Source organism: Gopherus flavomarginatus, chromosome 1, assembly GCF_025201925.1.
Source record: "Gopherus flavomarginatus isolate rGopFla2 chromosome 1, rGopFla2.mat.asm, whole genome shotgun sequence".
Lineage (NCBI taxonomy): Eukaryota > Metazoa > Chordata > Testudines > Testudinidae > Gopherus > Gopherus flavomarginatus.
In genome coordinates, this window is record NC_066617.1 from 112,248,855 (window position 1) to 112,274,634 (window position 25,780).

General features: G+C 39.9%; 1 protein-coding gene across 1 annotated transcript in view; it reads left to right on the forward strand.

Annotated features, from left to right (window-relative positions):
* MTPN (myotrophin) overlaps positions 1 to 23,412 on the forward strand; it is a 61,708-nt gene extending 38,296 nt beyond the window's left edge. The window contains exon 4 of the mRNA XM_050919101.1: positions 20,023 to 23,412. Coding sequence (XP_050775058.1) covers positions 20,023 to 20,109 — 87 coding nt within the window. The 3' untranslated portion in view covers positions 20,110 to 23,412. The remainder of the gene's footprint in view (positions 1 to 20,022) is intronic.
* Positions 23,413 to 25,780: the final 2,368 nt, after the last annotated feature.

Here is a 25,780-nt window from a genome sequence, read left to right on the forward strand (position 1 = left end):
GTTATTTTTAAAAAAGCTTACCGCATTCACTGTGCTAAATGCTAATGATGTAGCTCTTGGCTCACCTCACATACTCTAGGTGGCAAAGGCAATATAATAGTGTACCAAGTTTGAAAGATGGCTAACCCTGATTAAAAATGTCTAACTATCGGACATTTACCTACCTAGAGGCCCACTGCTGGCTCTGCTTTGTCCTCTCTTCCAGTTAAATAAGGGGCTCCATTTCTTTGCCTCTCATCTGCTGCAAGAGAAACATTTTCCTGGCCCTCCCTAAAATTCTAAGGGCAGCACTGGTCCTGTTGTCAGAAATCTGGTATACCGCCTTTGTGCATAGGCAGAAGTCTGCTTGCTATTCCTGTAACTTAATGCTACATGGTTGTAACATGGTTTCTGATTCCAGATTGAATTGAGCAAATTGCTGACTTAAACTGTTCTTTACTCTGCTCCGGTTTCAGTCATGGGGAGAAAGGAAGAAAAAAACAAACCAACTTTTTCCAAAAGAGCGTCTTGATTAAATAAGATATTTTACTGAATTGCTCCTACAAAGGATGAAGGAGTAAATACCCAAGAGGAAACTAAAATCTTGCTCTGAGAAAAGTCTGAAAAGTCAGTGACATAAGTGTTTTTAATGTTAAATGTTTTTGTTTTTCAGTAGTTAAAGTCAGTGATGGACCTAAATCCTAAAGCATCTGGGAACCTGACTGAACTTTAAAACTCTGAAACTCAATATGATGGGTGATCAGTTAGTGAACAATTTTTTTTTTTCTGGGCCCATGAAGGAGAGGAAGAACGAAAGTTTATTTAAAACTTTATTTCATTCGTTTTAACTTAATGTTGTATAGGATTCTCTTTTTTAAAAACTGGACAGTTAACCACTCAATAAGTAATACCTATTCCTTATATAAGAACATGTCCCCTGAGAGACAACAGAAGAAACTTGACAGTGTGTAGAGCTGCAGCCTGCAGACTAGATTTTTAGTTTGTTTTATAACCCATAGTACAAATGTTTTGTGTATCACTTGCTGAGGAGACTGACTTCCTAACAATAATAATAATTAATGAATTGGAGGTAGTGCTGACAGCTGAAACCATAGTACTACATCCCAGAAAATACTATTACTGTCATAAGACTTGCAGATAGGCATGGTTATCTTAAGAAACTGTTTTATGAAGTGGCTGGTGGCAGAGCCACAGGAAAAGATTGTGGCTAAGTTTCCATTAAAAGCAGAATTTTCCACTCTCTAAAATCCACCTCCAATCCCTCTCACCTTCCACCCCCATCCCCTCCCCCACAAAAAAATCTGCCACAAGAGCTGTGTAAGTTAAGAGCTAGGTTAGGATTTATGAGGGAAATTCCAAGAATTTAAACAGTCAGTCATTTGTGAGATAAAGCACATTTTAAATCAAGTATCAGAGGGGTAGCCGTGTTAGTCTGGATCTCTAAAAGCAGCAAAGAGTTCTGTGGCACCTTATAGACTAGACTAACAGACGTATTGGAGCATGAGCTTTCGTGTCATGACATGCATCAGACTAAGTGGATATTCAACCACGAAAGCTCATGCTCCAATACGTCTGTTAGTTTATAAGGTGCCACAGGACTCTTTGCTGCTTTCACATTTTAAATGTTTTTTAATAGCTGGAAACTTTTTTGGTAAGATTCTAGAGATAAAAATGACAATTGAGAGAAGACTTCATTTGACTCTGTAGTACATGGTACTGTAAAAGTCAATTTGTTACCTTTGGAACAGTGGACTACTAGTTATTCACCCATGGATCACTGGCAGTTCCTTCTCAGCTGAACTAGTAGCTTCATTCACAGCTTTGGCACAACTCCCTGCCTGCTCCAAACCTACCAGAGTACATAGGTACAGAAAGGGGTTCTGGTCTTGAAACTCTTGACAGGAGAGTAGTTAACAGTTCAGCTGCCCAAGTGAACAGACTTTCTGTAGTTCAGTTAAGTCCTGTTTGATGTACCAGAGTTGGTTCATCTGACTGGTGGAAGTGGTTGGAGGAAAGAGGGGAGGGGACAGATGGGTAAGCAATATTGGAGGTGCAGTCTAGGGGCCCCTTCTGTAGTGTTCCTGAAACTTGGCTCTCTTAGCCCTGAGTCTTCAGTAACCTCCTTGCTGCAACTGTTGGAGATGGAGATTCTAAGCAAGATTAGAAGGCAATCATCCTCATCAAATTTGAGATGTGAAGGGCCTCAGAAGGTCCATTGCCCTTATCAGAATCCCATAGAGCCCTGCAAATCCATGGATATCTATAAAGGGCTCTATCCATTTAGACACTACAAAATCACTAGAGCCTTTTGGATTCTTTTTTTTAAAATTCAAGCAGAGTAAATGTAAAATTCACCAAGAAACTTTATAAACAGAGTTCAGGTTGCCAGTTGGTGTGGGGAAAATGGTGTCTTAACTTTGCATTTCTTGGTTTCTAACGTTTAAGCATTGGGTGTTGAATTCCCATATTCAGGAAAGATACAAAGAGAACAGAGTATTGAGTGCATACATCCTTAACTCTACATTGTTTCTTATTAGAATCTATTCATATGCATAAAGTTTAAGCCATCTCTGGAATTGTGTGTTGGCCCTGGTAAGAATGGAAAAGCAATTCTGCAGCATTTGATTGGCCTTGGAGAATAACTATCAGTAAACTACACGCTTGAAATTTTGGTGAACTTATATCTTTATGGACTTGAAATGCTCAGTGGAATTTCAAGTGGAGTATAAGTAGAATTTTCTGGGAGCAAAAAGATGTAGCCTGAAATTAGTCAAGTATGTCGCTTTTAATGCTGCTATGGTTGCTGCTGCTTATTCCTGAGGGCATTCTGTGCCAAAAAAATAAATTATGTGCACAATATTTTAAAATTCTGAAAAAAATTGCAAATTTCTTTTGTCAAATAAATATGGAGGCTCCATCATGGCATTGGGGAGCACAGGCCACTGGCTGCACAGAGATAGACCACTGTTCATTTCCCCCGGGACATGGACTCAGGGTTGGGTGCAGCCTCACCACTGACACAGCACAAGGACTGGGCCTACCCTAGAAACACCCCAGGGCACTCCCCTTTATGCCAGATGCACCAGGTGTGGGCAGGTAGGCTCAGAAAGGCAGGATCCAAGTGTGGAGGGGCTTAGTGTTGGGGGATCTAGGTGTGGATTGAGAGGGTTCTCTGTGGGGCAGTCTAGGTGCAAGGGGATCCTAGATGCCCAGGGGCTTGTTGGGGGCAGGAGGGGGGAGTCTGGGGGCAACGGGTAATGGGACTCTGAGGGGGCTTCAGGTGAAGGTGGTTAAGGCTCAGCAGGGGGGGTCTGGTTGTAGGGGAGATAGAGCTCAGCAGGGGTATTTGAGTGTGGGGGACTTAGTGGGGGGGTCCAGATGCAGTGGTGTGGGGATCTGGCTGCGGGTGGTTTCTCTGGGTGGTGCAGGGGGAGTGGGGTTCATTGTGGGGGGTGTCTGAGTGCAGGTTGGTGAGGCTTGGTGGGAGGGTCTGGGTATGAGAGGGTCTGGATGGACGGGGGTTGGCTGAATGGCGGAGCAGCTCCCTGTGCTGGGATCCTTCCCACTGCAGCTGAGGGGCAATGGGCGCAAGAAGCAGGGTGGAGGGGGAGTTTGCAGAGCTTCCTTCAGCTGGGGGAGAAATCTGGGTCTGAGTCTGACCCAGTCTCTGACTTACCTCTCTGCCAGCTGCCCTGAGCCCCTGAAACATGCTTCTGGAGAGGGTCCCATGACCACTCTTGTGGTTTCTCTGTCAGAAAGTCATTTTTATGCAGAAAAACAAAGAAATTTGCGGGGGACATAAATTCCGCACATGTGCAGTGGTGCAGAATTCCCTCAGGAGTAACTTCTGGTCAATTATTTAAGGGTACTGACATTGCTTCTGACATTGCTTCTGAGGGAGCATTCTCTCTCAGGCTTTGACCTACTAATGTAGTTGCACTGAAGTTCCTGGGGGAATGAAAATGTAGAACAAAATTTACTATAGTATTGAACTTACCTTTTAAGAAGAGCAAAAATGTTTTTCATGTGTTATGGAAGCATGGCCTTATGGTTAAGGTATTTGAACTTTTCATATAATATGAAAGTCAAATGTAATCAATAATTAAGTAATATGTAATCTATACAAGAGGCAAGACATTTACATTTATTTAATGTGCAAAATAAAATATAAAAGAACCTATTGATATTTAGTGTGAGATTTGAGAGTGATTCAGTATAAATCTGATAAAACTCTTGTGTAAGGCTTATGACACTGAGACACTTCGTCTGAAGTGCATGGTTTCTGTTCCCTTTCTACATGATTTCCCTAAGCCACATGCTTCTGTAAAAGTTAGGGGTATCTGTTTCTCATAGTCTTAGCCCTTTAGAACTCGTGTCAGTGGAAACACTCTACTGTGTTTCTATTCAGACTTTTCTTCCTCAAAAAAGTAGAAATTGATTTGCTCAGTTTGATTTATTACTTGCAACAATGTGAGCTGTATTTTGAAAATTTTTGAGATTGCAGGTGATTGAGTGTTCTCAGGCATTGCTGTCACACTAATCATAGTGATTGGCTGCAGTCTATTACAGGCATGATTTTGACAGATTGGGTTCATTAAATGTTTTCGGATCAGTTGTCTTTTTCTGATGGTTCAGGCCTGTCTGATATCACTTGAAACACAAGCACTGATAAACCATCAGGAAGTTGCCAAGCTGAACCTGAGGGACAAAAGTAACATTTTCTTTCAGGTTACTGGTAGATAGGGCTGAGAACCCTTCCGAATTGTGTTAACCCTAAAACCTTTAAGGGTCAAAACTCACTAACTCTTCAGTGTTTCTAGCCCCTCGGTTTGCAACTAGTTGTGCAATTTGAAAACAGATTTAAGTGGCAAAAATTAGACTTTGTGGTGGGGGACATTTAAATGTATGCAAACTCCTTTCTGTCCATTACAAAAGTAAAAGAGGGTTTGAGGGAGAATGCCAATGTCTCTGGTACAAAACCAAAATGGTGGGTTACCAAAATCACTTTTTATTTTTTTAATATACTGGTTATTTCCCATCAAAACTGTTAGCAAAGCATAGCTGGCTAGGAAATACTAATCAGAGTAGTAGATACAAGTCCCACTGGTTCATGCCAGGCTCCTAAGAATGTTCTAAATAAGTGTTTTGATATGAAAAAGCTGTATCTACGGAAAAAAAGAACTGTATTTGCCTATTTTAACAAAAGGCAATTGTGGTCTTATACTGTCCAATACCTAGACAATGGATAGTATATAACTGATGTGAAGTTTTAAAGTAGGAGTGTGAAATTTTGACATTCTGCGATGCAGTGCATAATTTGGGGGTCAACATACTTGGGTTTCGGCAATGAATTATCACTTTGTCATATCCATTTAGAAGGAAAGTTGGGCTTCTGAAATAATCCTCTCTTTTGTGGCACAGCAAGACCTTTGTGACAGAGTATGCAACTAACATTAACTGTGAGACTGCATTTTCAAATGAGTTTGAGATATGACCGGAGATGCAATTTTAAAAATCGTCTTCCAACAGAGCAGTGATACTCAAACCTCAGAAGTTCAGGAGCAAAATCAGTGATCAGTGTTACCCAAAAGAGCCACAGTAGTGTAAATTCATTGTTTAATTTACTGTAGTACTGTATTTAGCAGTATGATGGGAAATATTTAGTGATTATTTTTATATAGAATATAAAGTAATACTAAAATACTTAGTCATCTTGCTGTGAGAATAATTATATATTCTCACAGCAAAATGACCAGGTATTATTATTTTTATCAACTACAGTCAGTTAATAACATAGTAAAAGCAACTTGATTGGTTAATAATCAGTGTTTAATATTATGAGCTGCAAAGAGATACAGGAGACACATTAAAGCACCACTTGAGGCTCATGAGCCTCAGTCTGAGTATCACTACAATAGAGAGTAATTTTTTTTTGTACTTCTCCTTTGCCAGGAAGTGTGTGGTAAATCCTCTAGATTTGCATATAAATAAAGTTACACTAGTCATGACATGCACACTTACGAACTCCCTGGCAAGCAAGTTTGGTCTCCCTAATGCTGTTTCTGACTACTTTGACATATATTTAACAGAAAACCTCTTGTTTTGAAGTCCAAAAAAGTTCATTAATAGCCAATAGATTTACTTATCAAAGCTTAGTTTCAAATCCTAGTTGGGTCTCAACTGAAAATTAGTTTGGCCTTTTCCTTCTATGTGGGCATGTGGCTGAATACCAGTTTCTCAAAGATCTTTCTACTCCAGAAAGTCTTAGGGCTCAAATAACAGCAGCTTTGTAAGGTTGAAGTGCCTTGGCAAAAGTGTATGAACAATCCCTACGCAGTTTCTTGAGTTAATCTTGGTTCAGACCATCACCAAAAATCCCTTACTTGTGAGCACTAAACTTGTCCACATGTTTTTTTTTAAAAAAAAAGACGTGTTTCTTCAGTTGTATGGAATTGGGGTAAAACTGAAGTACTGTAAATCACCCATTTAATTTCTGTTGAATGCAGAAAGAAATTTGATGTAGAAGTAATGTGTGACTTCAGCTTGGAAAATTAAAGGAAAAAATGGATTAAAACTGTACTGCAGTTTGGGGAATCAGAATTGGCAAAATCAAAATTTTTGATAACAGCAGTGCAGTTTGTTTTTGTGTGTGTTGTTTTTTAAATCAGTGGAGAATTAGGAAGCACAATCTGAAATGTTTCAGGCCTCTGAGCTACTAAAATACAATTAGGGATTGTGCTAGGCACAGTATACATGTCATGAAAACACTGTACTGACCCCCAAAAAGTCTAAGGATGAAATGAAACAGGATTAAATACTGTAAATTCTTCAAAGCTTGTTAGACAGCACCTGTTTTTTCTTCCCCACTCCACTTAATCTAACCAGAAGAAAAGATAAATTATCTGAGGGACTATAATAGCTTCTTCTGAGATTTTAAGAGGTTGATTTTCTTCAGTGCTACTTCATGATTTAACCAGAAGGTGAGGAAGTATTCTCAGACTTTGAGAGTTCCAGCAGATCACCTCTGATGCATTTCATGTTATCTGTCTTGGGACTCAGTACCAAAGTGAGTCTTATGGGGCAACATGCTCTGTTGCTGCCAAGTTAAATCTTTTTGAACTGCCATTTGGATTATTACTTTAAAAAAATCATTTTCCCAAGAATGTATATATTTAAAATTAAGGGACTTACTGCAAGTCTTTTCATAGAGCTCTTATAGAATTTGCAGGTTTGTAATTGTTCTAGGTGACTACTAAGTTACAAAGCAGTTAATAAATACCAAATGATATTAGTGCTCTAAATAAAAGTTTCCTTCACAGTTAATAAATGACACTCTGCACTCTGACTCAGAGGGAGTGGGGAAGGAGTACTGCTTTGCAAGTCTGCCTTTCAGCTTGTGGACAGCTCCAGTAGGTCACTCTTGTAGCATCACAGAACATAGCATTGCCCAGATCCCTTTGTCTTGTAGGTTCCAGGTATTCGCATGCGATCTAGACATGAAAGAATCCTTGGTAAGAATAACAATTAAGGTTTTTGATACAGCTTCTTTCATCCAGCTGGATCCTGAACTTTATTTTGTCATTTTAAAATTTAATGCATGAGGAGGCAGTGCTTTTCCTCAGAAGGAAAAGTCTCAATTCCTGGGGCTTGGCCTGCACTATAGAGTTAGGTCAATGTAAGGCAGCTATTATGTCTGTATACACACTACAGCCTTGCTCCTGCTGATTGCAAGTGCTCTACTACAGTGACGTAATACCTCCACCAAAGGCGTAGGGATTATGTTGGTGTAGTTAGGGTGACAGTGTCCATCGACTCTTGGCTGTCATTCTTGTCAATTTAATGGCTCTGTGCTGGAGCTGTGAAATTGATAAGAAAGCCAGGCTGTCACCAGGATGGGCGGGTGTCTCCAGCTAGAGCCTGGCTGCCCCCAGGCTCCCTATCCCACTCCATGCTTCCAGCCAGGCTGCTGCCTGGAGGTTCCCCACGGGGATCTGTGGTGCTGTGCACGGAGGCTTGCTGCGGGGAGCCCTGGTATTGTCCTCCCACCCCGCTCTCAACTCACCATAGCCGGGCTCCTGGTGTGGAGTTCCGCATCCAGAATCCAGACAGATCCTGGGCAGCTGCTGGGCTATTGGCAGGGAGCTGGGTGGGAGCAACCCCGTTCACTGCCCCTCTTAAGTCAGTGGAAGCAAATCTCGACTCTGAATCAAATCTCCATCTGTTGAGCAGGGATGGAACATCTGTAATTGGTACAGAAGATCCGATGGAGAAAACTAACAGGAACTTCCCTGTTTTGTAGTTCCTTTTGGTTAACTCTAGTGTAGTCTAGTGTTTCGGTTGGGTTTAGTGTGCAGGTGTTGGGATGGTGTTGGTGGCTTGTGGTAGACAGGAGGTCAGGCTGGATGATCTGGTGGTCCTTCTAACCTAAAACTCTGACTCAGCTTGTTTACATATAACATCTTGTTTTCAGTCTGGAATACAAATTAATATATTCAGAACCTACTTTTACTGTTGGAAACAAATGGCATCCTTTATTTGTGTTCTTTCCATTGTAGTAATACTTTTATGCCCACATACAAAACGAAATGTTTCTTCCCTGAAAACTTATTTTGTCTTTTACACTACTTAGGTGCTGCACAGTTAGAAACCAAGAGCTCAGGACTTGGTCTCATCCAGAATTTAAAAGTTTGATTTCCTTGCCAAAAATTCTAACCTTCCAGTTCTGAAGAACATTTAACTGTTTGAAATCTAAGCAAAATTGACTCAGAACGTTATATGTGCAGGAAACCTTTCAGTCAGTGTCAATGTAGATAGCCATAAAAGCACACTGCTAAATCTCTTTAATCTTGCCCAGATTAATTGTGACAAAACTCTCAAATGTGTGAAATGAATTGATAGTATTCCAATTCCTAATCCACAGGTTTTAACATCCAAACCACAAGTGTAATTTGGTGTGGCATCATGGGAATCCTGAAAGTCTATTGCCCTTGAACATATTTAAAAATTCCCTCTTAGACATGCATATGTGCTACCATTACTGCCCTAATGCTTCCTTCCAACATACAAACAGAATGGCTGCGGTCTTGGTAACTGTATTCTTTTGGGGTACAACTACACTGCACTAAAAGACCCACAGCATATCTGCTCTGGGTCAGCTGACTCTGGCTCAGGGGACTCCAGCTTCTGGGTTATAAAACTGAAGTGTAGACATTTTGGGCTTGGGCTTGGGCTTGGGCTGGATCCCGCGCTATGAGATCTCATAGACTCATAGGTCAGAAGGGACCAATCTGATCATCTAGTCTGACCTCCTGCACAAGGCAGGCCACAGAACCCCACCCATCTAATTTTGTACAACCCCTATCCCAGGACCGAGTTATTGAAATCCTCAAAAATGGTTTGAAGACCTCAAGCTGCAGAGACACCACCAGCAAGCGACCCGTGCCCCACGCTGCAGGGGAAGGCGAAAAACCTCCAGGGCACCTGCCAATCCGCCCTGGAGGAAAATTCCTTCCCGACCCCAAATATGGCGATCAGCTAAACCCTGAGCATGTGGGCTAGAGTCACCAGCCAGCACCCAAGAAGGAGTTCTCCGCAGCAACTCAGTACCCATCGCATGCAACATCACCCCGCAGACCATTGAGCAGACCTGTCTGGTGGTAATTCAAGATCAATTGCCCAAATTAACGATCCTATCATAACATCCCCTCCATATACTTATCAAGCTTTGTCTTAAAGCCAGGAAAGTCTTTTGCCCCTACTACCCTCGGAAGGCTATTCCAGAACTTCACTCCCCTAATGGTCAGAAACCTTCGTCTAATTTCAAGTCTAAACTTCCTAATATCCAGTTTATACCCATTCGTCCTCGTGGCTACATTAGTACTAAACTTAAATAATTCCTCTCCCTCCCTAACGTTAACCCCCTTGATATATTTATATAGGGCGAGCATATCCCCCCTCAGCCTTCTTTTGGCCAGGCTAAACAAGCCAAGCTCTTTGAGTCTCCTTTCATAAGGCAGTTTTTCCATTCCTCGGATCATCCTCGTAGCCCGTCTCTGAACCTGTTCCAGTTTGAATTCATCCTTCTTGAACATGGGACACCAGAACTGCACACAGTATTCCAGATGGGGTCTCACCAACGCCGTATACAACGGTACTAACACCTCCTTATCCTTGCAGGAAATACCCCGCCTGATGCATCCCAAAATCGCATTTGCTTTTTTAACAGCCGTATCACATTGGCGACTCATAGTCATCCTGCTATCAACCAGTACCCCAAGGTCCTTCTCTTCCTCCGTCGCTTCCAACTGATGCGCCCCCAACGTATATCCAAAATTCTTATTATTAATTCCTAAATGCATGACCTTGCACTTTTCACTATTGTATTTCATCCTATTTCTATTACTCCAGTTTACAAGGTGGTTCAGATCTTCTTGAATAGTATCCCTGTCCTTCTCCGTGTTAGCAATACCCCCCAGCTTCGTGTCATCCGCGAACTTTATTAGCACATTCCCGCTCTTTGTGCCAAGGTCAGTAATAAAAAGGTTAAATAAGATTGGTCCCAAAACCGATCCTTGAGGGACTCCACTGGTGACCTCCTTCCAGTCCGACAGTTCACCTTTCAATACGACCCTCTGGAGTCTCCCCTTTAACCAGTTCCTTATCCACCTTACAACTTTCATATTCACTCCCAGCTTTTCCAATTTAACTAACAGCTCCCCGTGCGGAACCGTGTCGAACGCCTTACTGAAATCTAGGTAAATTATATCTACCGCATTTCCTTTATCTAAGTAATCCGTCACCTTCTCAAAGAAGGAGATCAGATTGGTTTGGCACGATCTACCTTTAGTAAATCCGTGTTGCAATTCGTCCCAATTACCATTGACCTCTATGTCCTTAACTACTTTCTCCCTTAAAATTTTTTCCAAGACCTTACATACTACAGACGTCAAGCTAACAGGCCTATAATTACCCGGATCACTCTTTTTCCCTTTCTTAAAAATAGGAACTACATTAGCAATCCTCCAGTCATACGGCACAACACCCGAGATTATCGATTGCTTAAAAATTCTCGCTAACGGGCTCGCAATTTCACGCGCCAGTTCCTTTAATATCCTCGGGTGGAGATTGTCCGGGCCCTCCGACTTCGACCCATCGAGCTGTTCAAGTACGGCCTCTACCTCAGTTGCAGTAATATCCACTTCCATATCCACATTCCCGTTTATCATCCCTCCATCATCGCAAGGTTCCTCACTAGTCTTATTAAAAACCGAGGCAAAGTACTTGTTTAGATGTTGGGCCATGCCTAGGTTATCCTTAACCTCCATTCCATCCTCAGTGTATAGCGGCCCCACTTCTTCTTTCTTTGTTTTCTTCTTATTTATGTGGCTGTAGAACCTTTTACTATTGGTTTTGATTCCCTTTGCAAGTTCCAGTTCAATGCGGCTTTTAGCCTTCCTCACTTTATCCCTACATGTTCTGACCTCAGCAAGGTAGCTTTCTTTACTGATCCTGCCTTCCTTCCACTCCCTGTAAGCTTTCTGCTTTTGTCTAATCCCCTCTCTGAGTTGCTTGCTCATCCAGTTTGGCCTGCAACTCCTGCCCATGGTTCTTTTCCCCTTTCTCGGGATGCAGGCTTCCGACAGTCTCCGCAGCTGTGACTTAAAGTAATTCCAGGCCTCCTCCACATTTAAATCCACTAATTCCTCCGTCCAATCCACTTCCCTAACTAATTTCCTTAACTCTTTAAAATTAGCCCTCGAGAAGTCGAAAACCCTAATCGCAGATCTACATTTGTTTATCCTTCCATCTAGTTTGAACTGAATCAGCTCATGATCACTCGAACCAAGGTTGTCCCCTACCACCATTTCTTCTACGAGGTCCTCACTGCTCACCAACACCAAGTCTAAAATGGCATCCCCTCTCGTAGGTGCTTCAACTACTTGATGAAGAAATCCATCCGCTATCACATCCAGAAAAATCTGACCCCTATTATTTGTGCAAGTACTCGTCCTCCAGTCTATATCCGGGAAGTTGAAGTCCCCCATAATCACACATTTCCCCTTTGTGTTTACTTCATTAAAGACATTAAAGAGGTCTCTATCCATATCCCAATCCGATCCCGGCGGTCTGTAGCACACCCCAAGCACTATCTCAGGGGAAGCTCTAGTTGCTTTTTTACCCAGCGTGATTTTTGCCCAGACGGACTCCGTCTTATCCATTCCATCGCATCTTATTTCGCTACATTTAATTTCATCATTGATGTACAAGGCTACTCCCCCACCTTTGCCTTTCTTCCTGTCTTTTCTGAACAGCACATAGCCTTCAATACCCGTGCTCCAGTCATGAGTACTATTCCACCAGGTTTCGGTAATCCCTATAATATCCGGCTTCACTTCCTGCACGAGTAACTCCAGTTCCTCCATCTTGTTACCTAGGCTCCTCGCATTAGTGTACAAACCTTTTAATTTTCGGCGTTTGGCGTCAGTGACATTCTTTCCCCCGTCGTGCACAAACTGTCTGCCACCAGCATCACCCGTTACTCTGGTTTCTACTCCACTATTCCTCCTTGGATCAAATCTTGGGGCCGCAAGGGTATCCCCGCTCACTTTGTTTACTTCCCTCTCCAGGTTATGTTCTGGCGTGGAGATCTCCCGAACATTTCCCAACCATCTCCCCCAACTTTCTAGTTTAAAGCCCTCTTGATGAGGTCGGCGAGCCTCCATCCTAGAATCCTATTTCCCTCCTTGCTGAGATGAAGTCCATCCTGAGCAAACAGTTGTCTATCCGTAAATGCGTCCCAGTGACCGTACATCCCAAAGCCCTCCTTATAACACCACTCCCTGAGCCATCTGTTGATCGCCATAATCTTGTCCCTCCTTCGTCGCCCCGCTCTAGGAACCGGCAGAATCCCACTGAAGATCACCTGAGCCTCGATGTCTTTAAGCCTCTTCCCCAGTCTGAAATAGTCCTCCTTGATACAGTCCAGCGAGTAACTAGCTGTATCGTTCGTTCCCACATGAAGGATAATCAACGGATTTTTTCCCGCTCCCGCTAAGATCGTATTCAGGCTCAAGTCCACATCCTGTATCTTAGCCCCCGGCAGACAGCACACTCTTCTGTTCTCCCGATCCGCTCTGATCATTTGCCCTCACAAGCTCTGAGCCTGGGCTCCAGTCCGAGCCCAAATATCTGCACTGCAAATTTTAGCAGCGAGCCCAAGTCAAGTGACCCAGGCTCTGAGACTTCTGTCATGGGTGGTTTTTTCACCATGTAGACATACCCTTTGTTCCTCTACCTAACAGTGCTTTCCCATTTGCTGGGGGAAGCAAAGGCATTATCTTCAGCTGTTGTGCATTCAGTACAAAACAGATTAATCTCTCCTGCAAGCAGCCCTCTCCATAGTCACACCAGAAAATTTCAGTCTCTAGTCCCACCAGTAAGACACTTTTCTAAAAGTACTCTTTATTAGAAAAGGGTATTCTTTGAGGGATTTATTTTGCAATTTTCATAACTTGTGTTTTTCAAGTTGTTATATCATTTCAAGTTATCAAATCATATTAAGTTCAAATTTAATTAGTCTTAAAATAAAATGTCAAGTATTTTCATATTTGTACATCCAGAAATTCCAACTTAGATTTGTCTAAGACCATGTACTTTTCAGGTGACAAAATTCATGCAGATTTGTAAGGATTCATATTCTAAACTCTACAAAGGGTTCGGGTAGTCCTACAGAGCCTTTCAGATACTATCCAGTCCTGAAAACTGAAATGTCAGTCTTGTCTGTTTACCACACTTTACTTCAGTTTTATTGTTCTACATAAAAATAATTAGTTTTGGTACAGAAGTGCAGTTGCTTTGTAAAGTATAAAAGACAAATGCATTTGGTCTTACTATTGCTTTAACGACTTCACTCTTGTTTTATTCTTACATTTAATAGGCACATTTTCCAGCTGTTGTTGTACTATTAAAGGGCTTATGATGTTAAAAGCAGCATTATCTTTCAATGCCACCTGCTGCTGTTTCCTCAAAGGGGAACTGAACTATAGCAATACCTTTAGTTGTTGAATATTGTAACTTTGAAGTAAAATTAATCCTTATCTACCAGGTACTTCCATTGCTAAAACCAGACTGTGTACAGAACCTGGATAGTGTAAAGAATCTTAGCACTTTACTCACTTCCAAAATGTGTGTTTATATTTGAAGTTTTGTCATGTTCATCTTCCCTAGAAGTGTGTTCTTGGCCTGATTGAGGTGGTGTGAAGTAGTAACTTAGCTTTACTGTAACATGAACTTCCTTAGTCCAATATCTCAGAAAAGTGTGTTGTGTGTTTTTAAGAAGCACTCCATTTGACTCTCAGCTTTTGCAGAATGTCTGTCCCATGTGTTGGAAAGTAGCAGAATGTATACAGACTTCACCTTAGTTACCATTTGGGCTTGACACCTCTCTAACTTATCATTCAGTATGTCTCACTACGTTGGGCACACTTAAACTTTTGCCATTCTGAATGTTTATAGTGGAGTTCCCTAGTAATGACACAAATTTTCACTAGAAACTAGAATCTTTCAAAATGACATTAACTCTGCCCATTGTGTTGGCACCTAGCCCACTGGGGTCTCTGGGTCCTGCAAGCTAAAGATAGCTTCTTATAGGCTGGGTTAAGATGAGTAAGTATGGGAGAGGCTTCATTTCTTAGAAGACAGGATTAGGAAGGTAAATAGATCAGCAGGCTGAAAACAGAATGTTTCTGCTAACTATGATAGGTAAATGGGTAAGTGAGCTAAGGGACACATCTGAACTAGCTAAGATGAAGGGACCACCCAGTGGGACAATCTGGTAACGATTGAAATAAGTTTGGAACATAAAGATGAGGTAAAGAGTAAGTTATATATGGACAGTATTGTGGACAGAGCATGCTGTTTTGGGATTGGTTTCTACCAAGTAACCAAGCCAATCCCATAACATGTACTACAATGTATATAGTACTTTCAGTGTAATGTGTATATAAAGAAAGAGATTTGCTGTGTAATTTTGGGTGTCTGGTACACCCTACAACCACCCCCTCTGCTTGGGTTTGATCAACTCAGCGTCGCAGTGCTGTATGTCAAATAAACTAACCTGAATTGCGAGACTGGAGTCCAACTGAGTTCATGGGGATCTGAGTGGAAAAGGTCTTGAGGAACCCCAACACTTCTGTGGTACACAGCAGATGCATTTTGTTGCCCTAAGGGGCATGTGGTGCACATCTTTGGGGGGCACAAGCATACAGATGCTCTCCTTGTTTAATGTTGCTAGCATGTTAGAGTAGGAAGGTGCAGAATGAATGTCGTCCTCAAAAAGAGGGAAAAGTGAAATAGACCAAAGGGCAAAAAAGCTGGCTTAAAATTTTTAACTTGTTTGCTTCAGATGGGAAAAGAAATGAAAACTGTAAATCACCTTTCCCTCATTTTCAAAATGTCTTGTGCTTTTGAAAATTGAAAACTTGGCTTCTAAACTTATGACTGTTTTGCATTGTGCAGAAATGCACAACAGGAATCTTTCCTTCAAGTGGAGAGACCATTCTTAAAACCAGAGCATTTGTTTTAGGCAACCTAGTCCTTTGTTAGACTGTAGTATCATAAGTAATTCACAGTTGGTTTTATCCTACATGTGATTAAACAATTTTATAACTCATACCTTAGATAAGTTTCTTGTCTATTCTGTATACAGTAAATGTTTGCTTTTTTAGTATTGAAGTAGTGTACTATAGCAAATGCAAAATTAATTTTGCTAAATGATGCTTATATTTATTAACCATTTTAATAACTTACTTAGAACGTATATAAACACTGGTCAGATTCTCTCAATTGTTTGAACACACCAGTACTTTGACCTTTTTTTTTAAAATGAGGGTATCTCTGGTTAATCCTTTACCTAATTAACAGTCAGCTTGCAAGCTCTTACGGTCTGTCATCTGCCAATATCTTGGGAACATAATCAGGGTTGACTCAAGTCACAACAGCCTGTCCTAATGGCACTAATAGATGACCTTATGGCTATGGACATAGGCAGAATTTCCATGCTCATTCTGCTGGACCTCTGACAGTGAACAGCAAGGTGTTGCTAATCCAGCTACCTGATGTAAGCATAGCACTGCAGTGGCTCCAGTAGTTCCTTTCCAGGAGAACTTCAGATGCACTTATTTGTGGAGTCTCGGAGGAATTCATGCCATCCCTCATTGTTTAATATCGTATGTGAGATGCCACGAAGTCAGCTGCCAACATGACATGACACTCAGCTGTGCTTCATTCACCACTCACGCAGCACTGCCACAGCTAAGATGTCACAGGGTCTGCTAGGGATCACTATGTGGATGAAAAATAGCTGCTTCAAGTTGCACCAAGGCAACAGCATTGATGCTGGTTAGAGGGGAAAATTATCTGAAGAACTAGCAAATATTGTCCCCATCTTCCATTGAAGGCATGCAACACCATTTATCAAACTGGTGCAAAATGTCAGAGAGGACCCAGACTTATCACAAAGCTTTCACGACCTGGTGGTGGTGATTTAAAATAAAAAAAAGAAGCCTTTCAACTCCAGCTCACTAGGAAGTGTGTACATCTCAGAAGAAGGGGCCTGCTCATGCTGTTTCAGTACACAAATTACAATTGGTAGGGAAAGTTTACATTGCTTTAAAAACGAAGTACAAGATGTTAACTATGCTGCCTGGCCTGGAGACATAGTACTAAACCTCAGACTCAGGTTCCACCACATGTAGTTTGCTGAAGGTCACATAGCAATTTAGTGTCAGAATCAGAGTTAGAACTCAAGTTCTTGGCCCCTATCCTCCACAAGCTAAACCTTTTAAACAGTTCCTCTTCTACTGGAAATAAGTGTTGAGTTTCCAAAAGAGACAAATTTATCTAGCACTCATCTCTCTATTTGGCATTTTGCATCAAGTTGATGATACTGGACATAGGGCTAATAAGTGCCTTTTTAGGAGAAATCCTACATTGTAGACCACTAAGTAATATGTGAGAGGTTATCTTTGTATCTTGAGATTAGACTTGTTGGGGGTTTTTTGTGGGGGGAAGGAAGTTACCATTTATTGGGGGTAGTTTAAAGAAACGTACAACTTATATTGAAGGCCTTCAAGAGTTTGCTTTCAAGTGCCGTATGTTCCTTATTCTTAATCATCTAGGTGTGGGCTTGTGTGAAACTTATAAGAGTTTCATTTTAGCAAGGGCCTTATTTTATGTTCACTTGGAGATATTCATATCCTTGGTGTGAGATTGATTGAAATCAGTTTTGCAAATTGTGTGCTATTGCAGTTTTAGATTAAAATGTATGAGCTAAATTGAAAATGCTGTTTAAAACACTACTAGTCTTAAGTAATAGAGTATTTTATATGAATTTAACAAACCTGCTGAATGTAAAACAAAAAATAAAAAACTATTAATACTGTACTTACGATTCTATCCAATTGAGGATTATAAGGAGAAATATTTGCACATAACTAAATTCTTCAGTGAGAACTATGAAGTATAGAGATGAAATCTGTGTAAATTTCAACAAAATATAACATATCAACAGAACAATGCCAGTGTTATTATGCAACATTTTCAACTATAATTTGAGAGCAAAAATAAGAGTGCCATTATCCAAGTTTCCTTAAGGGTAGGGTGACCATACATCCCGTTTTGGCTAGGACAGTCCCTTTTTAAGCCCTGTCCCAGCCAGCTTGATTAGCTGATAAGAGCAAAAGGGACGTGCCCACTTTTGTCAAAAAAAAAAAAAAAAAAAAAAAAAAAAAGTGGGGTGTGGTATGGAGGAACAAGCAGGGGACAAATGGAGATGCCAGCCCCACACAGTGTGGGGAGGCAGGGCTACGGGGGGGGGCGGGGTGAGGGGAAGTTCCAGTGTACAGGTGGCAGGTTAGGGTTTGAGTGACCAGCGACATGAGGGGAGTGGTGGAAATATATGCAGAGTTCATAATCTTACATATCATTAATAAATCATACAAACTCCCAAATTATCACAGGTGGTCTAATGACAGGATCTTAATGAGGCGCTGGGACTTGTTTTTGTATTCATCAATACCAATAAAGTGTGGAACTCAGAATTTTAGGTTTTATGTATGGATTTTGTGTCTGTTAAAAAATAGAAACAACTAAATGTTTCCAAGTGCATAATAGCTGCTCTAGGATACAGTTGAAGCAATAATTCTGTATTTTTCTACACTTTTCTTCCATCAGTATAGTTTTAGTATGAAATTTCAAGAAGTATAGTCTTTAATTTTAAAGATGGGGCTGGTAAATAGAATTAAAGATGGAAAAGGTCTGTTAGTCTCTGAAATCCTTTTATTTCCAGAGTAATTCTATTCACTCAGCATATTTCCTGGCACCTTGTCCAGTCTAACTTTGTCACTACCAATGGGTCTTCCTCCTCTTCCCAAGGAAGTCTTTTTTACACTCTTACTTCATTTTTAGGAAATATCTTACCTGAATAACTTTTCTTTTCATACCATTAGTTCTTTCACTCCATCTCCATTTCCTTTTGGATTTCCACCATTAATCTGCTCACTTACCATGTCATCTTAGTATTTTAGCTAAGCTATCCATAATTTGTCCTTAGTGTCCACTCTCACGTGCAATGTGACTAAACAAAATGCAAAGTGAGTACAGTATAATTAACTACACAAGGTGCAAGGCAATGGAGATGGGTCCATTCCACTTCTAATTTTTCTGATATCTCTACTTCCAGATCTGAGATTTTTGTTCTCTTTTGAGCTTCCTCTAATTTCTTTTTGGTCCTGATGTGGCTAGATGTACACACTAATGCAAGTGTAGTTGAACCTGATATGTTAAGAAAAGGTATTGTTGCTTCCCTTCTTGGAAATGTTGCTTTTGGTTATTCCATTTTATTCTACCAATTTTTATGGCTTCATGCTTTTAGAATGCCATTTTAAAAGGTCTAGAAACAAACATATCTTCCATACTGTCCTAACCTCACCCCACCGCCACCTCCTCTGCCAAACTATTGAATGAACACCTACTGCCATGACATAACATAGGGGAAGGAAAATTGGACAATCTTGGAAAGAAAGTGGGGTGGGGAAGTGAGATGAGTAATAACACTGAATTGCAGTGTGGAACAGCCTATTCATATTCCTGTAGTTTAGGACTGACCAGATGAAAACTCTGTACTGTGATACGTTTGGGTCTTATACATCAAAACCACGTAGTACCATTCATTAGCTTTGTTTCCATTTCCTAGAACATTGTGGAAGACTGGGTCGTAAAGCCTCTGTCATCCAAATTTCAGTACTTACTTAATTTTACATTATTTAAATAGTAAGCTGCATTGGGTCTTGTAAAACTCATTTGGCCATCATTAATGACCTAATATTTCGAAATTAGGGGAACATACTGGTGAGCAGGCTTCTTGAGAATTTTGATATGATGGTGGACGGTATTTCTTACTAACTTTTATCTTGTTTAATTGATTCCCCTGCATTGTATCTTAGTAGGCTTTTTGAAGATGTTTGTATCATTTTTGAGAATGTAGGAGAACATTACTAATTCATAGAAATTGGGGAACTATAGTGACTTATTGAACTTTGCATCATAGCAAGTATGTGAACAAACAAAGAGAATGCATAATGAAATACACTGTTTTTCATCCAATTTCTGATATCTAATGGGCTATGTTAGTAAATAGTATGTACTGTAATTCATAAAATAGTTGTAATGTGACCTTTCTGCAGCACTCTGTATCATTCAAAGTGGAGTGGCAACCATTTTTGTATACTAGCGCAAATTCAATGTACTTCAAAATGAAAAGATTGACTATATTTAGCTATGAAACTAAGTGGCTTGTGGTTTCTAACTGAGAAATATGCAGCATGTAAAGGAAATTTGTGAACAGTTTTAGTGAGTTCTCCAGTGTGAGTAATTACTAGTATGCCAGAACCCCTTCACAAGAAACTGCCGATACCAAGATGCAAACTCCTTTATTAAGTGACAAATCTTCTCATGTTTTTACAGGGTGCTGATAAGACTGTGAAAGGCCCAGATGGACTAACTGCCTTTGAAGCCACTGACAACCAGGCAATCAAAGCTCTTCTTCAGTGACAGATGGACTGATATAACTAATGTCTTTTCTGTGGCCTCACACTGCTGCCTGTCTGTCACTCTATATCTTCCAGCTTCTTCAGCTAAATACTTTGGGGGGAGGAGAATTCTCAATGAATCAAACTAACTAAGGGTCTCTATCAGAAAGATAATCTGTTTGGAGAGAATGGAAATCTATATAATCAGTGTCCTTCAGGATTTGTTTAATGCACAATCTCTTTTCCATGTCTAGCGAAAACAAACTTCCGCAGGAGGGAGAAAGAACATGCACTTAAAAATTTGGTTGTATGCCTCCCTGGTTAGTTCTATTAAGTTTTGTGTTGAAAGATCAATTTAGACAAAAGTACTGTATTAAGTACTCTAAAACGCTAACTAAGAGGCAGTAGTCCAATGCTCTTAGTGTCTGCCATGATCTAAAATGTAGTAATTGAGGTAGTTGGATTGCTTATCTCTTGAGAGCTATATCCTTCTGCTTTAAAGCATATGTTGAACTTCTGAAGACTTCTGATACTAGTTAAAGGAGCTATCGCCACCTTGACTAATCAGATACTACACTAACCTTTTTTGACTCCTTGTAAATCAGGAAAGATCAGTTTAGGCAAGACCTTGTTCTATTCCAAAAGACCTGCCAAGGTCTTGAACTTTGGGATTTCCCTCTTTTCCCACCCCCCATGTGTTCTAGTCCGGAGCTGACCAATCTAACTTGTAATATTTTGGGGTCTGATAAGAAATGTCTGTGCAGTTTACCCTTTTGGGTTGTCAGTTGGAATTTCCTCATTTTCCATGTCAATGTAAACGATATAGGCACATATGGTGAAAGCTCCAGGCCCTCTGGTACGCAAGAAGAATTTCTCTGCTACCTTTAAATGATTTAAACTTAGTGCTGCTGGTAGTTATTTAGATGTTCTCACTAGAAACAAATATCAAAGTTGCTAAATGTTTTTTGCTATAGTTTCAAAAAATAGTTATATGAAGAGCTTTCTATATTCTACTGTCAGGAAAAGGAATACTTAAATACAGTTTCACTGAAATCTGTAACTACCACCAGAGAAAAGGTAAGATGTCACCCCCTCACCCCCAATGAATTTCCCAAGATTCCTCATAAACTGGCTGAAAAGGCGCTTTTTTAATGTCATGAGTTCATGGAGAGCAATAGACTGCTTCTGAAACTCCTGCTACATTCCTAAAGCATGTATGATTCTGCAAATATATTTAAATTTCATCTGGAAGTTAACATATCAGTAAATATTACAGCAGTAGAACTGATAACTAATGGAAGCAGGTAAGATTGTAACAAAGGATTCCCACTCCATTCCTCCCATGAAAATCTGAGCTTTTGATTTTCATCTTTAATTTGCATTAGACACATACCAGCTCACTCAAACAATTCACAGTACCTTTTTTTTTAAAAAGGCATACATTATATAAAAATATATTTACCTTTGGGATGTCAGTATATGCAGCTTTCAGGCATTATTGTAACATGCAAAAAAGGTGCATCATGTTTAATGAAGAATATGTTTAAACAAAACAAGCAAATCTTATCTTGATTTCTCATGTCTGGAATTGACGTGATATCAGGAGAGTGAGCAATATAGTATTTGGTGATTGCCATCCAGATAAATATATACTGAGACATTTTGAGTTCATGTTTTAACCATGTTGCATAAAATTGAATGTACTTCAATTATAAACAACCCTGTATTTAGAATGTAAAATGAGAACAAACCGAGTTAGTTATATGCAGCATCCCCACAGGATAAAAAAATCAGAAAGACAGTCATTCTGGCCAATGAGAAACTAATGAGCCATTTATTGATGGGTTTCTTGGATTTATGGGAGGTATGGATGGCAAAGAGTGGAAAGATTAAATATGTTTTTAAAACTGTGATCAATCACCAAGTAACTGGTAAATAAATGAGCACATTTGACTAACTGTTTTTTATTAAGTCTTTAAATAAAAACTCTGTAATCTCTCTAGTCAATGCTGGACTATCGTCTCATTATGATAGTGTGGACTCTGAATACAAATTCTGACTTTCTGTAAGATATCACTGAAGTAATTAGTTCTATGTTGGCTTAAACTAGTTTCTATTTATGATATTAAAATAAACTAGTCCAGAAAACTGCAATTTGAGATCTTTTTTTAAAAATTTCAAGTTTGTAGTGAGTAGTGTCAACAAATTGTGTATCTGGCCATAAGATAACCTCCTGTTGTCCTTTTCTCTTTGCCTTAGCCTCTCCGCCTCCTACTAAGTGATCATAATTGTAGCACTGGATCATTTGAACCTTCTTTATACTAGTTCTTCTGGTGGTACAGTGGAGGCTATTTAGTCTTCATTTCCTACAATTATGTAAACACTTGCATTTTTCTTGACCTGTTTCACATTAAAAAAAAACAAAACCTGCAAACACACTAACAAGACAAGAGTGTTAATTTAATTTGATTATAATATGAATCCAAGCCACTTTGCCAGAATAGTTAAAGGATGATATTTAAATGTATGTTTTTACTAAAGAAGAAAAACTTGTTTGCTTTTTGCATTACATAAAGGGTTGTCATTTTTGTCCAGGTTTTAAGAAATATTACACTTTAATCTTTCTGTTTTGTGCATGGACAATAGGTTTGTTCATTCACTTCCTTTTCATCACATTATGTGAGAAATTGCCTGGCTACCTGTTTCTCTCTCTCTAGCCCTTCGATGGGTGAAGTTGTCAAACTGTAAATTCTTTTACGCACAGGAAACTGTAGAACAGTCAAACACAAAAACTTAAATATCTTGTCAAAGCCAACTGGAAATGCATACATTTGGAAATCCACATAGTTTTTATTGTTCTCCCTTTCAAATTTGGCTTGAACGTTTTAAACTAAAATGTATCTTGGATTTTACATCCTCTGCTCCTCTTCCCTATTTAAAATAAATGCTTGAGATTTAAATTGAGCTTCCTCCTCCTTTAATACAATATTGAATGCATTAGTTTGTCTGTAGAAGAGGCTGGTAAGAGTGGAGTGTCCTAGTTCAAGCAATTGCAGTGTTGCATGCAAAATTGCAAAATAAACTGTCTTAATTATATTTTGTAAATGAAGAAACAATCATATCTTTCTACGCAGTGATGGAAGAAAATTAATGCTTTGTGCATTTTGATATTTAACTTCCTCTTTTCACCAGTGTAGTTAGTTTGACACAGTTGGGTTTATAGTTATCATGGTTAATGGACATCAGAATGCTAAATGATACTGTGTTTTTAAGTTTGTTGCAAGAATGAATGAATGAAATAAACTTGAATTGTGCTACAGAAGAATCTGCAACTTTATTTCCCTACACGCTCTTCCTATCTGTATTTTCTGTTAATCTCTGCTCATACCTACATAGCTGTTTAGCTCTAGTAGCTCAGTTTAACTGGCACTGTGCAGAGTAACTTAAGCTATATTAATACAATAATGGGGACAAATCTGAAGCTGGTTTACATGAATGCTGTAAATCGATCTAAATTACGCTAGTTGATGTAACTTAGGTCTATTTACAGCGGTGTCTACGCTGCATTATGTCAATGGGAGATTCTCTCCCATCGACACAGCTTCCGCCTCTCAAGGATGTAGAGTGCAGACATCCAGAGGAGAGTCCTCTCCCATCAATTTAGCGTTTTCACCAGACCTGCTAAATGGACACCACTGCATTGATCACAGCAGTGCCAATTTAGCTGGTAGTGTAGACATGGCCTGAGAAACCAGTTTTGCTCTTGACTGACCACTAGTCTTAATATTAGCTACGTATCATTTAGAGCACATAAATGCTGTCTCTTCTCCTACACCTTCTCTTTCTCTCCCCAAAGCACCATCCCACTCCCCACCCCCCAAAAAAATTTGGGACTGAATGGATATGGAGACTCCCATAGACTTTCACAGGTCAATAAACAATTTGTCATACTGAAATTTGCTGCTTTAATGGAATGCTTACATTTGCACTGGCTTCAACTCTTATTTGCCTGAAAGGCAAATAGATTCCACTTCACATTTTGTGACAACTCAGAATTTGAGATTAAAAGGAATATTAATAAATACACTGAACCGGAGACTGATATGGAAACAAAGTGCAAGTGTACTTTCCAAACTAGAACAATGCCCACTTTGAAAGAAATGTTATTTATTAATCCTTTGCTCCCAGAGCCTGTACTTTCCCTGTTAGATAGTAATGCATGGTGCTAAAGGCTTGCTGTCCCTGAAATCCATTTACTGTAGATTGCCTTCTAGAGTGGATTAAAAAGACAATGGAGAAAAACTTTTCCTGCCTCAATTGTCCTTCAGGAGTAATGCAGTTCCTTCCTTCCTCAACTTTACTGTCCGGAACATTTGAGTGAAGACCTCATTTAGGTATAGCTGGAGTGTATGTAGATGTTGCGTATAACTTCACATTTAGTATTGATTTCTATATCTTTATAAGAAAGCACTGATAACACAAATAATTTTAGTAGTTAATACTGTTCCTTGTAGTAGGAGAAATCTAGGTCTCATTTAAATTTTGTCCAAAACAAATTTAGTTTTAAATGCACATATTTTAAAAGAAATAACTTATGGTACAGAGTAGTATTTCTTATATTTTTTATAACAATATTGTATTTCATTATAAGGGACAAACTAGTATTAAAAAATGAGAAGCTTCACTTAGATTTGAATTTTTTTGGTAGTTTTCAATTTCGAAATCATAAACTTATCTGCTAATTTTGTATGCACAGCCTGCTTGGTAAATGCACATGGGACCCATTCACCACACGTTAGCGTTCCAAAGAAGTTCAAATGGTGCAACTGCCAGTGACAATTCATAATCGTATGGGTATATATGCAGTCATCATCTGACATTCAGATGATGTTTATAAGATAACATGCAGAAGCTTAATGCATGTCAGCATATTTCCACTTGGCTAAGGAAGACAGAACCACATTTTCTGAGTAAACATACATAGAGTACATCCAAGGAGGATAACACACAGGGTATTTTTATGCTGGTAACTAATATCTTAAAAGGGCACTGTTAGTGGAAGTTAATTTTAATGTATAGTGCTGGTCAACCCAGAGTGCTTTTCTACTCTACACCAGCAAAATACAATCACCTTTGGGGAAGACAGCAGCCAAGTTACTGGCCCATATTATACGGCAGGTTTCAGAGTAGCAGCCGTGTTAGTCTGTATCTGTATAACGAACAGGAGTACTTGTGGCACCTTAGAGACTAAGGTGCCACAAGTACTCTTGTTCATTTTACGGCAGTGTTTCTCAACCTTTTTCCTTGAGGCCCCCCCTAACATGCTATAAAAACTCCATGGCCTAGCTGTGCCACAACTGTCTTTCTGTATATAAAAGCCAGGGCCAGTGTTAGGGGATAACAAGTAGGGAATTGCCTGGGGCATCATGGCCCAGGGGGCCCTACGAAGCTACATTGCTCAGATTTCAACTGCAGCCTGGGGATTTCATCCCCATGTGGTACAGCTTTGGCTTTCTGCCCTGGGCCCCGTGAGTCTTAACACTGGCCCTGCTTGGCAGTCCCCTGAAACCCGCTCTTTCTCTCTGTCTCTCTCTCATGTGCACATGCTACGAATCCCTGGTTGAGAACCACCTTTATGGCACAGTGTGAGGAAGGAGAGAATTTGTACAATGGCGTATTTAACTTCTAAAAAC